At 42.6% G+C, this 12,078-nt stretch overlaps 1 protein-coding gene across 1 annotated transcript; it reads right to left on the bottom strand.

Moving 5' to 3' along the window:
* Positions 1–4,945: 4,945 nt before the first annotated feature.
* Positions 4,946–6,863, bottom strand: LOC106373205. Its single transcript, XM_048743710.1, has 2 exons — positions 6,402–6,863; positions 4,946–6,316 (listed from the first exon to the last, which is right to left on the bottom strand). Exons 1-2 carry the CDS (start codon positions 6,861–6,863, stop codon positions 4,946–4,948), a joined length of 1,833 nt encoding a protein of 610 aa, XP_048599667.1.
* Between the last annotated feature and the right edge of the window lie 5,215 nt (positions 6,864–12,078).

Raw genomic sequence — 12,078 nt, 5'->3', positions numbered from 1 at the left:
ACAACATATACATGTCAACCTATCAACAAGAATACTCATATCTACATTACTTATTATGTACACATATACACGCTTGTACACATGTACAAAATCCTGGTTGATCATATGTACATACGTGTTGGTGTACATCCTACCACAGTTTTGTCAAAACATCAAATCAAAACATCAAAACTAAAAACAAGCTTTGACCTTTTGCTTCATTCACCGCTCCCTCTTCAGTTTGCACTATCTCTGTAAAACAAACAGAAACCAGAAAAAAAAAATTTAGAAAACTTGGAAATCTAGAACCGCACCCCTAAATTGAAACCCTAATCTACAAATCAAAACTGTAATGGGAGTTTTGCATAAATCTAGAACCGTGCCCCCAAATCGAAACCCTAACACCTCACGTCGCGGATCTTATCAAACTCGAAAAATCGAAACCCATAAATTGAAACTCTAATCCCCAATCCGAAATCCAAATCGATGAAACTGGGAGGAAGGAAACTATCTAACCTTTAGCCTCGCCCTTTTAAGCTCTCCGCTTTTGAGACGACATCATCTTCTCCGTCCGAAAATTTTGTTTGTCGGCTTCTCCGGCTTCTCAGTTCTCCGTTCTTATTTTTACTGGAAATAAAAAAAGTAAAGAAACAAAACAATTATTTTCACGGGTAAAGAAAAAAAACAATTAAACTCAATCTCATATGAGATTCGCGTCCGGAACCACCAAACCAATTGTTTTCAAATTTCAAAAAACCCTAATCAATCCAACTAGAAAGCTCAGGTCTAATTACATAATTGCCCACCTTTGGTTTCGCTTTTTGAAAATCAAACTTGTGTTCAACCATTGAAAACTACCTCTGTAGTGCTATGCAGTGTAATAAAAAATCATAATGTGTCTTTTTTTTTTTTTGAAACACAAACTTGTATTAATTCAATCCAGAAAGTTAGGTGCCATCCATAAAGGCTTCTTCCTCAACCAGACATTGTTTGGCTAAAGTATCAGCCTCTTTGTTCCTCTCTCTCGATATCCAAGAGAAAGACAATTCATCAAAACAACATGATATCTCTAAAACATCAGAAACAATCCCATATAGCTCTGGGTAAGATTCGCCTAAGTTGATCGCTTTCACAAGCTGAGCTGAGTCCGATAAACAGAGGACGCACTTGATTCCTTTTTCCTTACAGCAGTAGAGTGCTTCTCGCAGTGCTAAACCTTCTGCAATCAGTGCAGATCCAACGTCACGTGCCGCTACTTTAAAGCAGGGAGAACCCTCCTGATTTTTCACCGTCCATCCCAGCCCAGCTATAAGGCTAGTAGCTCGCCACGCTGCGTCTGTGTTGACAATGGTGGAGTTCCGTGGTGTCGGCTCTCGTGGTGGAGTTTTACGTGGTGTTGATCGCTTCTGCTTCTCTTGGCTGCTCGTCCATTCTCTTGCGAGGCTTATAGCTTTTGTGAGGGTTTCGTCTGCGCTCACCGTCCTTCCTTCAAAGATAAACTGGTTTCTAGAGCACCAGATTTGCCACAGTATCCAGGGCGCAAGATGACCTGATATCAGTCCTGTGGGAGGCAAACAATTTCTACCGCATAGGTTCAACCATACACTTTTTAAATCTATCAATCCGCTACTCTCAACTGTCGTTACGAAAGGCGCAGATCTCCATACTTGTTCTGCAAACGGACAGTGTAAGAAAAGGTGATCTATAGATTCGGGTGTACCGCATCTCTTGCATAGACTATCAGTGGTAATATTCCTCATCGCAAGCACTTCGCCGACTGGTAAAGCTTGTTGAAACAGCTTCCATAAGAACATTTTTATCTTGGGCGAGGCATGAATGTTCCAGACGCCTTTGAACCATTCAAGTTCCACAGATGCGTCATTTGGGTCCTCTTCCTCAGTTCTCTTTTTAATCGCAGAGTGGTACCCCGATTTCGTCGTGTAGACGCCGGACGGTGTGTTCAGCCATATTTGTTTGTCAGGTGCTCCTGCTTCACTCGGCTTAATGGTTTTAATGATTCTTTCCCACTGGGGAAGCACTTGTCTGATTTTCTCAGTATTCCAGCGCCTTGTGTTTTCATGAAACAGATCTGCGACTGTAAAATTTGCTGACACTTTAGTTGCTGGGCCCGTAGGTCTCAACTGGGTTGTTAGGCTGAGCCATGGATCGTCCCAGATGCGGATGGATGAGCCATTCCCCACAACCCATCCCATATTATCTTTGAGCAAATCTCTGCCCACTAGGATTCCACGCCACCCGTGTGATGTTGATGCCTTCTCTGTTACTTCCATAAAACTTTCCGAGTGGCAGTATTTCCCAAGTAGGATTCTTGAGAGAAGGAGTTCCAGATTGTTGTGTATCCTCCAGCTCAGTTTTCCTAGGAACGCATCATTAAAGGCTTGAAAGTCCCTGAAGCCTAGCCCACCGATGGCTTTTGGTTTTGTCATTTTGTCCCATGAAACCCATGCCGTTTTATGTTGTCCCTCTTTATCATCCCACCAGAATCTCGTGACAGCAGATTGTATCCGTTTACACAGAGAAACCGGTAGTTTGAAGCATTGCATTGCGTGTGACGGAATAGGGGAGAGGACACTCTTGATCATAGTCATCTTCCCGGCTTTCGATAGGAATCTATTGGACCAGCTGCTTCCTTTTTGCTTGATTCTGTCAACAATGGAAGTGAAGAGATCCCTCTTTCTTCTTCCAAAATGTTCGGGTAAGCCAAGGTACTTGCCAACTCCACCCTCTTTGTGGATGCTTAATTCATTTTTAACCAAGCTCCTTAGCGCTGCCGGAGTTTTCTTTGAGAACGAGACAGATGATTTCTCAGTGTTGATTGATTGACCCGATGCTTCCTCGTATCGCTTGAGGATGCTGTTCAGACACTGGCTGCTCCTCTTATTTGCTCGGGTGAAGAACATTGTGTCATCAGCGAAGAGTAAGTGATTGACTCTGGGGCATGCCCTTGCCACACTGATTCCTTTGAGGGAACCCTCCTTGTTTGCCCTATTACACAGTCCCGAGAGCACTTCACCACACAAAATAAATAAGTAAGGTGAGAGAGGGTCTCCTTGGCGGATACCTCTGCTCGGTTTTATCCTTCCTCTAGGCGTACCGTTGATGAGAAAAGAGAGTGTAACAGTGGATACACATTCCATGATCCGAGTGATCCATATTTCGTGGAAGCCTAGACGTCCCAAAACCAACTCAATGAACTCCCACTCCAGTCGGTCGTAGGCCTTGCTCATATCCGTTTTTACAGCCATAGAACATCTCTTCTTCGCGTCTGAAGTTTTTAGAAAGTGAAGCACCTCATGTGTGATCAACACATTGTCAGAGATGGCTCGGCCAGGAACAAAAGCGGACTGGTTTTCTGAGATGATATTTGCAAGTAAGGGCTGCATTCTTCTTGTGAGAATCTTGGATATAATCTTGTAATACACATTGCACAGCGCAATCGGTCGATAATCAGTAACCGCCTGTGGATTTTTTATTTTCGGGATGAGCCTGATGTTGGTTTCGTTTATCTTTGGTGGCAGAGATCCTGAAACGAAAAAACCTTGGATTTCACTGACTATATCAGGCCCGATGGTCTCCCAGTTGGAGTGGAAAAAGCTCGCCGAGAAACCGTCGGGTCCCGGTGCCTTGTCCGCATGGATGGAGAAAGCTGCATCTCGTATCTCTTGCGGTGACGGTGGGCTTATGAGCTTTTCATTCTCTTCATCTGATACTCGTCGCTGAAGCGCATAAATAACTGTGTCGGCTCTGTCCCCCTCCAGTGAGGTAAACAGGGTTTCGTAATATTGGACAACGACCTTTGCTATTTCTCCTTCTTTGTAAACCATCGTTCCTGTGCTATCTTCAATAACTGAGAGGGAGTTTGCTCGTCGACGTTTTCTCGTTACAGCATGAAAGTATCCGGTGTTGCGGTCTCCAAGTCTCAGTCATAGCAGGCGGCTGCGTTGCCTCCAATATTCTTCCTCGGCCAGGTAAGCCGCATCGAGGTCAGCTGTAATCTTTTGTATCAGTTCCCCATCATTCACCGGATTTACTAGTGCCATCTCTAGTTCTTGTTTTTTCTCTTCGATGATGAGTCGACTATTACGATACTGTTTTTTACTCCACTCAGTGATCGCTGTCCTTGTCATTGCAATTCTCTCTCTTACGGGTTTACCGCTTGCTGCATGCCATACTTCCTTGATCAGTTCCTTGACTTCAGGATTATCTTTTAGTCTGCGGTCGAAGCGAAACATTCCTCTTCGTTTCTTGTTTCCAGGTTCAAGAATCGTCACCAGGGGCCTGTGATCGGATCCTTCGTACTCTAGATATTGGCTTCTTGCAGTCGGAAAGAGTTCCGCCCACGTGCTGTTTGCAGCGGCTCTATCTAGTCGACACCTAACCAGGTAATCGCCTCTTTTTCCCCTCCATGACAATAGGTCCCCTGAGTGCGGGAGGTCGAAAAGGTCTCCCTCGGAGTAGAAAGATCGAAGGTCACCAAAAGAACCCTCAGGTCTTGCTGGTCCACCATCCTTTTCAGCATTGTTGAGAATGTCATTGAAATCTCCCGTTATAAACCACAGTGTTTCTCTGCTGTTCATTAAGGATGTCATTTGTTCCCAGAAAAATCTTCTTTTTGCATAATCAGTATCTCCATACACAAAAGCGGCAAAGAAAGTTTTCCCCTCATATTCAATACAAGTATCAATGAAGTTTGCATTTGATGACAAAATATGGAGCTTTACTTCTTGCTTCCAGAGGATCGCTAGACCTCTTGCCCCGTGTCCTGTAGGCGATATTAGGTGATGGTGTTCGAAACCCAGCTGATCCATTTTGCTGAGAACGAAAAGGTCGGGATTTTTGGATTCCATAAGGAATAATATGTCCGGAGATATGGATCGGTTAATCTCCTTTAGACGTCGAACTGTCCGGGGATTCCCTAACCCCTGACAGTTCCAGCTCGCAATTTTTAAGGACCGGGAATGGACGGAGTCCGAAAACCCGTCCTCTTCCTTGAAGTTGCTGGGATCATGTTACACAGTGGCCTATTCTCCGAGCTTGTTGTTGATGTTGAGGCCCTGGCATTTCCTCTTGACGGTCCAGCCTTGTCTTTTGTTTTTGTTTTTGTTTTTGTTGGTGTTTTCTGATCAGTAGGTAGCTTTCTCCTTGCGATCGGAGGCTTAGCCTGAGTGACTTTTCTCTTCTTTGATCCAGTTCCTGCACCCGGCTTTGGGCTGCCTTGAACTTTCCTTCTACCCAAGGGACGTCCGGGTTTCCTCTTTTCTCCTGAGGGTACACCAAGCGGTTCCTTATGACTCCCAGGTTCCGTAGAGGGTCCAAGCCGGAGAGAGGCTGGTACTCGTTCATTTGTTATTGGAGAAACCTCCATTGCTTCTACATGTGCCGATCCAGCAGGTCCCAACCTTAAATTAGCAGGGGTACGATCCAGTGAGTTAGAAAGTTGCTCATTCCTCCCTGTTTGATGCCTCGAGTTTTGTGGTGTTGGAGAGGGGCCCAGTCGTTGAGTCACTGGGACTCGTTCCGGAGAGTATATGGCATGTTCCAGTCTCTGTTTTCCTGTTTCTGCCGCTATTGAAGCTCTGACCATTTGGATTGCAGTCTCCTCCAATTCTCCATTTTCCTCAGCTTGTCGCATTCTCTCTTTGCGGGCTTCACTTTCAGTTGGGTCTGCACTCTTTGTGTATTGTAGCATTGCTTCTCGTACTTCCCCTAGCGCTTCCTGAACCGCTTCGCGAGGTAAGTTTGTTGGACAGATCTGCAGAGGAACCCCTCTTGCAGATGTCTCAGTTGCATGCTTTAGGGGAAGCGATCCCATTTCTATGGAGTCATTGGCTCTCCTGGGGATTTCTCTGTAATAGCTTCTTCCTTGGTTTACAAGGTATCTTTGGCTGTGATCCCTCGATGGTCGATGGTATCTGTCATCAATTCCAAAATTACGGTCTCTGGTTTGATGTGATCGTCTAAAGGATCCTCTTTCCTCCCATTCCTTTGACTGAGGCTTATAGGCTCTATGGCTTGAGATTTCCCTCGTGTCTTTGGAGGTTTTCCTTTCCTGTGTCTCAGCATTATTGGAAGCAGAGGATTGAAATGTAAAGTTTCCTCGTGGTTCTCTGTCTCGAGCGTCTCGGGTCTCCTTAACAGAGAAGTCGGAGAGTTGTTTCTGTTGATTAGCTTCTTGCGCTGCCGAGCGCGCTTTGTTTTGGTGCTTGGCTTCTAAGCAATCCTTCAGTTCATGATCTAATCGAAAACACTTTGAGCAGTGCTTCTCAAGTCTTTCATATTTCAGTGTAGCAACCACTTCGTCTTGGGTATTCGATGACTGTTGAGGTTATCAGAGGGAGAAGGCCATTCACTTGAACTCGCATCTTTACTGACAGAGGAGTGATTTCCGCATATTCGTATACCCCAATGTCTTCTCCAATGCTTCTCACAGTCCCTTCATTCCACAGATGGATTGGTATGCCCTGCACCTTTATCCAAAAGGGGATTAGTGATGGGAATGATATTGAGGTTGTAGGTTCCCATCTTTGAACTATCACCATCCATCTTGAGAAATGGTATGGTCTTTTGTCAAGAACTTGCAATAGGTCAGCTTCGCGTTCGAACTGGAATTGGAAGAGGCCATTGCCTAAATCAGCTCCGATTGGTCTCACGTCAGATTTCCAAAGTTCCGTGAAGAAGGATATGAGGGGCCAGATCTTTTGAGCTGAGGGGTTTGTGACTCTGCCTATTATAGTGAGGGAGAACTTGCTGTCGATCTCGGCAGTATCCGGAAGTTGAGCTTTAACGCGAGCTGTACGGGGGGCTTGGTGCGCATCAAAGCAGGGATTTTTCCCTTTTTCCTCTCGTGAAAGCCTTCTACTCATTGTGCAGTATTTGAGCAGGAGAGGCCCACTTATATGTCAGATCTTTAGGACCAGCAGCGTGTCAAGAAGCAAACTACGAGATTTGTGAATTTAGAGATCTAGTAGTCGGAAAAACCTTTTCTCAGTGCAGTAGCAGCTGGAAAAAGGAGATAGTTTTAGAAGCACACAGTACAGGACTCCCTGTTTCCAAAAGATTTTAAGTAACTCCCGGCGAAGATCATCGGTGGTGTTGGAGGTGAAAATCCGCCATTGTTCAAACGTTTTCCGGTTGTCAGAGCTACAGGCGCGGTGGACGGCGGTCCCTCCGACCACGGGTCGGGGGAAGAACCCGGGGGATAAAGAGCAGGTCCTTGGAAAATCCTCTGTATTCAGGCCAAAAGTGGCTAAGAAATTTGAAAATGAAGAAAGTTGCAGGTACTTTTTGCAGGGTGGAAGTTTAAAAACGGTGGGTAAAGACTAGTCTCGTAACTAGTGTCTGGGAGAGAAAAAAGAGGGAGTCATTACACAAGGTACTTAAAATCATAATGTGTCTATATATGAAAATAACTCCTCATTTGAGTCAGATATTTTTTCACTGAAGTGGTAGTAATAACTATATTTACTCTCGCATCTACCGAAATTTATTTAAAACATTTATTCCATTATCTACTTGTAAATTTATTTTTAAATTGCAAATTTATTAATTTTTTAAAAAAGTTATTGAATTTCTTTGGAAAAGATGATATTATTTCTAGGTTCCTAATGTTTTTAATCTAGTTGAGTTGTGCATAACTCTGAATTTGCTATAAAAATATGTGAACTAATTTAATACACTTTCAACAACAATAGCAACTTTTTCTTTGTAACAACTTTTGGCAAAATCTTTCAAACAAAGTGATGGAATGTAAAGACATGCGCTTTTAAATGATTAAGCTTGTAATTTACAATCATGAAGAGGTGTGGTCACGCTTGCGGCTAAAGAGATTGTATAGTTAAAACGATCGCGTGGAAAGAAACAACTTGAGAGTCGAATAGACTCAAAGTGACACATTACTGCAAATATGTAGCAGAGAGCTAGTTATGTAACGAAAATAATTCTAAAACTACATATGCCAATATTAAGATATGCAAAAATAAGAAGAGTAAAAACGAAGAAAGAGTTACTTATCCAGTTTGATAGTCACCATATATAACACAGTTTTTTTCTTCTGGAAAATCATTCACAATATTTTTTACCGCAGTGATTTCACCTATAATGTATGTGACAAAGTTGAGATTGCTATTAGTATATTATATAGATATACTGATATTAATCTATAAAATACAAAACCTATATTAATAAAGCTACTTTACCTGGTAGCTGAGTGTTCGTGTTAGCTAAACCAAGCAGCTTGGTTTGGTTACGGAACCCTAAGCTTTCTTCAGGCAATGGAGAAGCCAGATCGGTTAACACATCCAAGGAAGTCGTATCATTGAATCGGATCAGTAAGGAAGAGTCGGAAAGCCTGAAGTTTTGAGCACATCGAGCCACATCAAATCCGGAGATGGAATACATCGACACTGCGGTGAGGCGAGGCCGGAATGTTGCAAACTGGTTAGCATTTATGGTGGCTTGCATAATAGTCGCCAGAAACGGAGGTCAATAGATCTCAATTTCATTAAACAGATAGCAATTCGCTGGAATCTTTATAAATACACAACTATCAATATACGGAAAATTAGCTTACATTTACATCCACCATGAACATATCAAGCCACATGAGCTCCCCACCACGCATGACATTTCTTGCCTCACAGAACCTCAACAACCTAACCTTGACAATGGAGAAACACTTGCCGGACTTCAAATCGGAGAAAAATACTCTTGAATTAGCCATATCGCAGAGAATAAGTATGATAAAAGATATAGAGAATATGATTTCGAGAGGAGGAATATTTACCTATTTATACTCTAAGTTAGACCGTCTCGCCGATGAAAGATCAATTCAAAGCTAGATCGTGGGTGTTTGAATTAATAGAGGATTAAACACGATGAACAAATATCATGTGCGTTAACAAACAAAGATCAAAAGTCACCCCAGAACGAGAATGTTGCAGGCTGGAAATCAGGGATGGCAAAATGGTTGATGGAAGCTTGATGGATCGACCAAAGATATGATCGGATGGGCGATATGATGGAATGCAAGTTATGATCCTGAAAACAAATGCAAAAACAAATGAGATATGACTTCTAATATGATAAAACAAGATAAATAAAGATAGATAGGATGGAATTAGGCTGCTGGTCGTGTGACACTCTCAGCCTAATCAGTTGATGATTGAAGTGGATTGAGATGGTGCTTTGCTTGCTGGATGTGTATCACTCTCAAGCTTGGCAAACGAATTGGAATGGAAGGATGGGGGGGGGGGGGTTGAGGACGCCACAAGACTCTATGGAAAGGAGCCTTGATAATTCAAGGTGCTTTGGAGTTGCTTCACACGAACTCAAAAGACTTATAACAATAGTTTTAAGAAAACTAGAAAAACTGAATAATTCTTATTACTTTAAAAATGGGGTGCTTTACAATGAAACAAAAACTAGAGCTTTATAGGCTCGACCAAGGAATCTCTAACAGTCATAAAAAGACATAAGGAAAGAAATAAAATCGAAATAATAAACTTGGAAGCAAAGGAATTGATGGCTCCTTAAAAACTAGCCGTTGGAAGCTTAATGATGAGAATCTTGGCCAAATGAATGTAGATGGTGTCCTCCTTGTATCTGGACGGTTTGAGGGGGTAAGTGAGCTTCCTGGGAATCTTCTTAATGGTCTGGAAGGTGCTGATGTCGTGCATAGACTGAAGGAAAAAAAGCTGTTGGAGTTTTAATGCTTGAGACTCTAAATAAGGCAGTTTGGTGATAATGGGGATCTTCTTATTCCTATGTGGGCTGGTGCATTGGATGAAGTTGTAGAACTCTTCTGGCTCGTGTATAATGTCTCCTGGATGTCTTGGTTTTGTCTGTACGTCGTCTGGTTCTCCTGGTTGGATTGGAATTGCTTGGAAAGGATCAAACCGAAAGATTGTCCAATCTTTCCATAAATAGCTCCGGTTGGGTTTAAGTGATTCTCCATTGAACCAACTGATCTCCTGGGTTCTGGTGCAGCAAATGACTTCTCGAATACCTCCTGATTAGTTAAGATGATCTCCTGGTTCCCATAAATAGCTCTGGGTCGAACCAAGTTGAATTGGTTGGAGACTTTCCATAGATGACGTCGGTTTGGCCGGTTCTGGGGAATTGATCATAACTCCTAATTTCCGTGGCCATTTCTCCTGATCTTGGGCTTTCTGGAAAGCTGATAAACTCCTATTGAATCCTATGATGGGCTTTGCTTCAGGCCGCTCCTTAATTGAGCTTGGATCTTCTTCTAAAGTCGGATACTCGCAGATGGATGGGTTGAGAAACCTCTGAATTGTAAAAGTCATAACTTCTTTCTCCGTGAATATATTAGCCCAATTCCAATTGGTTTGGACTCCTTCTTGAGTGTAGAATCCATAAAAATTAGACTTGTGATTTAAACCCTCCTGGTTTGTAAGATATGGCATTTTTAGTGCACGTATATCCTGGTTGGCGCCTTGGCTGGTTGAGTAGGGTGTTGGGTCGACCTCTGGTTCAGCTGCTGAATTTCTGGCCTTGATATTGTTTCGGTTTGGGGATGGATTGTGCATCAGGTGGCTCTTCTTTCAGAAAATAGGATAGGATCACGCCTCTGCTTTTGACTTTGGCATTTCTTATCTCCTTCAGTGGATGGTCCTTCATACTCCTAGTAGGCTCAGTTCTGACCATCTTTGGGTTTGATTCTCCTAACAACAAAAGATTATCCGGTGGGATTTCTTTGAAGCTTTCTCCTTTGCAACCTGAAAAATTCTCAACATTCTGGACAAAAATCAAGTGTATTATATCTGTGTTTGGACACTGATAAAAATAATTTGAAATTTTCAGACTTACTTTGATAGCTTCCACAAGTTGAGGAATGATTTTCTTCTTTGGACAACTTGTTTTTGTTTGCAGCCTTCTTTGCATCTTTTGACCTTGGTGGTTATGAACTTCAACTTCTTTTATTCCTGGATCAAAACTTTTTGGCAAAGACAAGTGCATTATATCTGGATAATCAAGTGTCTTGGACGTTTTAAGATCAGAGAAGATTACCTTAAGCCTTGGCATGTGAACACATTGTTCAACACTAGAATTCCACTTGTGAGGTGGTTCATGGCTGGGCTTATGGTCTGGTTCTTTCCTTGGAACTTCAGTAAGCAAATAGCTTTCATTTTTACTCTCTACATCAAGAACACACACGTCAATACCAGTATCTCTAGGTGGTGTTTGACACTTACCTTGGTTTGATACTTTATTTACTGGTTTTGCTTCTTTAAGCAACATGAACTGCATTGTGTCTTGAACCTTCTCCTGGTTCATCACTGGTGTGGCGCCTGGTGGCTCCTCTCCTTTGAATTCATGCTCTTTAATTCCTGTTACAACACATTGGCTTGATGCCTCTTCTTTCTTTGGGTTTGAAATCTCATCATTCCTTGGACTTAAATCATGAACAACTTTTAAATCCAACAAGGACTTTGAGATCGTGTCTTTCTTGACTTCAGGACCTGTCTTATCATCCTTGGACAAAGACAAGTGACTCATAACAGTGGGAGATGATTTATAAACAAATTTATCAAGTATAGGACTTACCTTGGCCTGCTCTTGAAAGATCGGTTTGTCTGATTTTTCTTTGTGTCTGGCCAACGTGTCTTGGCTGACAAGGTTCTTCTTCTCCATGGCCTTTGGGACCTCATAAGGTTGGTATTTATCATATAAAACCGTGGGCATCTGGCTTGACCGAATCTGGTCTTGATAGATCAAGCTTCTATGGCCTTGTTGTGGCACAACTTTCTTTGCCTCTTTGGACACACCATTTGAAAATCTCCTTGGGTATTTTCTTCTGGTTTCTTGCGTGGGAAGTGTAGTCACATACTTCCTGATCATAACATCTTTAAGATCTTTCCAGTTGGTGACAACCTCTTCTGGACTTTTACCATGTGTCTTATCTACTCTTTTCCACCATGAGTAAGCTTTTCCGGAAAGTTGCTTGATGGCATGAGCTATCCTCTCCTTCTTTGGCACACCATAGTATGTAAACCAATCATCCATGGTTCTTTCCCATGATAGATAGTCATCTGGCCAGCTACTTCCTGAAAAAGAATA

This window comes from Brassica napus, chromosome C1 (genome assembly GCF_020379485.1).
Source record: "Brassica napus cultivar Da-Ae chromosome C1, Da-Ae, whole genome shotgun sequence".
In the NCBI taxonomy this organism is placed as follows: Eukaryota; Viridiplantae; Streptophyta; class Magnoliopsida; order Brassicales; family Brassicaceae; genus Brassica; species Brassica napus.
This window is presented reverse-complemented; position numbering and strand designations above follow the sequence as displayed.